Consider the following 2,233-nt stretch of genomic DNA (forward strand, 5'->3'; position numbering starts at 1 on the left):
AAATTCGTTGTAAACTTTACGACGAATTTACATCGTTTGTTTATTTATTATATTAATTTCATTTATTATTTTATTATTATTTATAATAAAATTGGAAATTATAAAAATTAAAAATTCAAATAATAAAAAAACAAGTGTTTAGAAAATAAATATTTCATAAATAAAATTTAAGTTTTAATATTTTACAAAACGAAATTATAAAAAAAAAACTACGGGAACGATACATCATCAAAGTAGTCGGTTCCGCTCGGTCCCGCTCCGCTCGGTCCCGCTCCCACTGGATCGGTAGATTCGGGATCCCGTTGTTGCATACCGAGAGCTTCTCGTTTGGCCGCCAACGCTCTCTGCATGTTCGGGTTCCCCATCGCCATAATATCCAACAGGTTCTCGGGAGAGTCTAAATGCTCCTGCTGGATATCCAATCGAGCTTGCATCTGAGAAGTCTTTTGGTCCCGTCTCGAAGAGTATGAAAAAGTCGCCCTTGCGACTTCGTTAACAGAACCGATTCCCACCGTCCGGCCCTTCTTTCTTGGAACGACCTACAAAAATAATATTAAATAGTTAATATTGTTGAAATAGTAAAATTAATTTAAACTAGCTTTTAAATTTTACCTCCTCGAAGATCCTGTCGACCTCTTCCGTCATCAATTTGACGGGTAATCCATCCGGAGACTGCTGGGTGAGTTGCATCTCCCGCTCATCAATACGAGCAGCCACAGTGTTGAAAAGCTTCTCGGATGCAGGATCAACAAAAGTCCCATCCGGTTTGGCGTGAGTAATCTTGAAGAGGTCGGAAAAAGATGGCATGACTCCGGTCTTCTCAAACTACAAAAAACAATAATAAAGTATTAAATATTGAAATTCAAATTTATTAATAAAATAAATATTACAACTAAAACTTACAGCTTCGAGATGGATCCCGGCATGAGGTTTTTGCCCGGTGGTATGAACTATAGGCAAATTCCCGTCTTTATCCTTGGTCCTACGGGAAGCGGAGCAGGAGTTGGCCTTCCGGATTGAGCTGGGTAGCTTCCAAAAGGCGATGAGGCCATCCCATACTTCCTTGGTGACCCCAGTGGGCTTCCCGTCATAGCCGTAGATCTCCCACTTATCCTTCCAATCCGAGACCGTGTTGGTAAGACGAGTCTTCGCCTTTGCCCCGAATTCCTTCTTCACCATTTCGGTGATTCCTAAGGACCAGTGCCACCTTTGCTGAAACAAACAAAATTATGAAACCATTAATAATTAATAATTAATAAAAATAATAAAATTAAATATTAAAAAGAAAATTGAAAAATTACCGCAAACTGTTTAAACCAAGTGGTCTTGACGTGATCTGGAGTCAAGCTCCAGTTTGGATAAGCTCCGTCTAAGTATCCCTCCATCACCTGTGAAACGCTCCGGGAAACACGGTTGTTCGCCCCAAACCTGCAAATTGAACTAACTTGTTAATTAAAAAATATAAAAATGATTTGAAATTTTTAAATTATAAATGTACTTACCAATAAGTACCCGGCGGTCTATCGGGGTCCAAAACGTCCATAAACTCCCGTCCAGGCTGGGAAAGCAAATCCTCCACCGTATATCTTGCGTATGGTGCATGAGGAGGCACCCGCAAGTCAGGATGAACACCTGCCCCTCGGATGGGCTCCTGCGGAGCTGCTGGTGGAGGAGGTGGAGGTGGAGCCATCTGAGCTGAGGGAGGAGGAAGACTCCAAACTCTCTGAGATGTCTGAGAGTCCGGAACGGCATCAGAAGATGTTCGGCCGCCGGAAGAAGACGTCCCGGCACCGTCGCCAAACATCTCATCATAAGTCGGTGGTGGTTTTTTCCTAGGAGCCATGATCTACATTATTTTTTTAAAAAATTAATTAAAAATCACAACACTATTAATTATGTTATAATATCCATTGTGTGGATGGACCATAACCAAGTACTTAACCAAGTACTAGACAAGTCCAACAAGTACAAGAGGAAGTCCAAGGAGGTTTACATCCGGTTTATATCGGTCCGTCTACATCCCGGTTCGAGATGAGAAGACTCAGTCAACCTCGTTATCATCACCTTGACCAAGTCTTCATGTATGACATCAATGTAGTCAAAAGTAATCAATGTGTAGATTTTATTCCTTGTAAAGCACTTGTAAACCCTTGTATTAAACCACTATATAAAGTGGTGTTGGCTAATGAGAAAAAACACAACATTCCTCACAACTCACTCTCCACATTTCACA

At 40.9% G+C, this 2,233-nt stretch overlaps 1 protein-coding gene across 1 annotated transcript; it reads right to left on the reverse strand.

The window, feature by feature from the left end:
- Positions 1-209: 209 nt before the first annotated feature.
- On the reverse strand, positions 210-1,843 carry LOC108858343 (uncharacterized). The gene is made up of 5 exons (XM_018632290.1): positions 1,503-1,843; positions 1,302-1,428; positions 904-1,212; positions 613-825; positions 210-539 (listed from the first exon to the last, which is right to left on the reverse strand). The coding sequence occupies exons 1-5, from the start codon at positions 1,841-1,843 to the stop codon at positions 210-212; spliced, it is 1,320 nt and encodes a 439-aa protein (XP_018487792.1).
- Positions 1,844-2,233: the final 390 nt, after the last annotated feature.

Source organism: Raphanus sativus, chromosome 5 (genome assembly GCF_000801105.2).
Source record: "Raphanus sativus cultivar WK10039 chromosome 5, ASM80110v3, whole genome shotgun sequence".
NCBI lineage: Eukaryota > Viridiplantae > Streptophyta > Magnoliopsida > Brassicales > Brassicaceae > Raphanus > Raphanus sativus.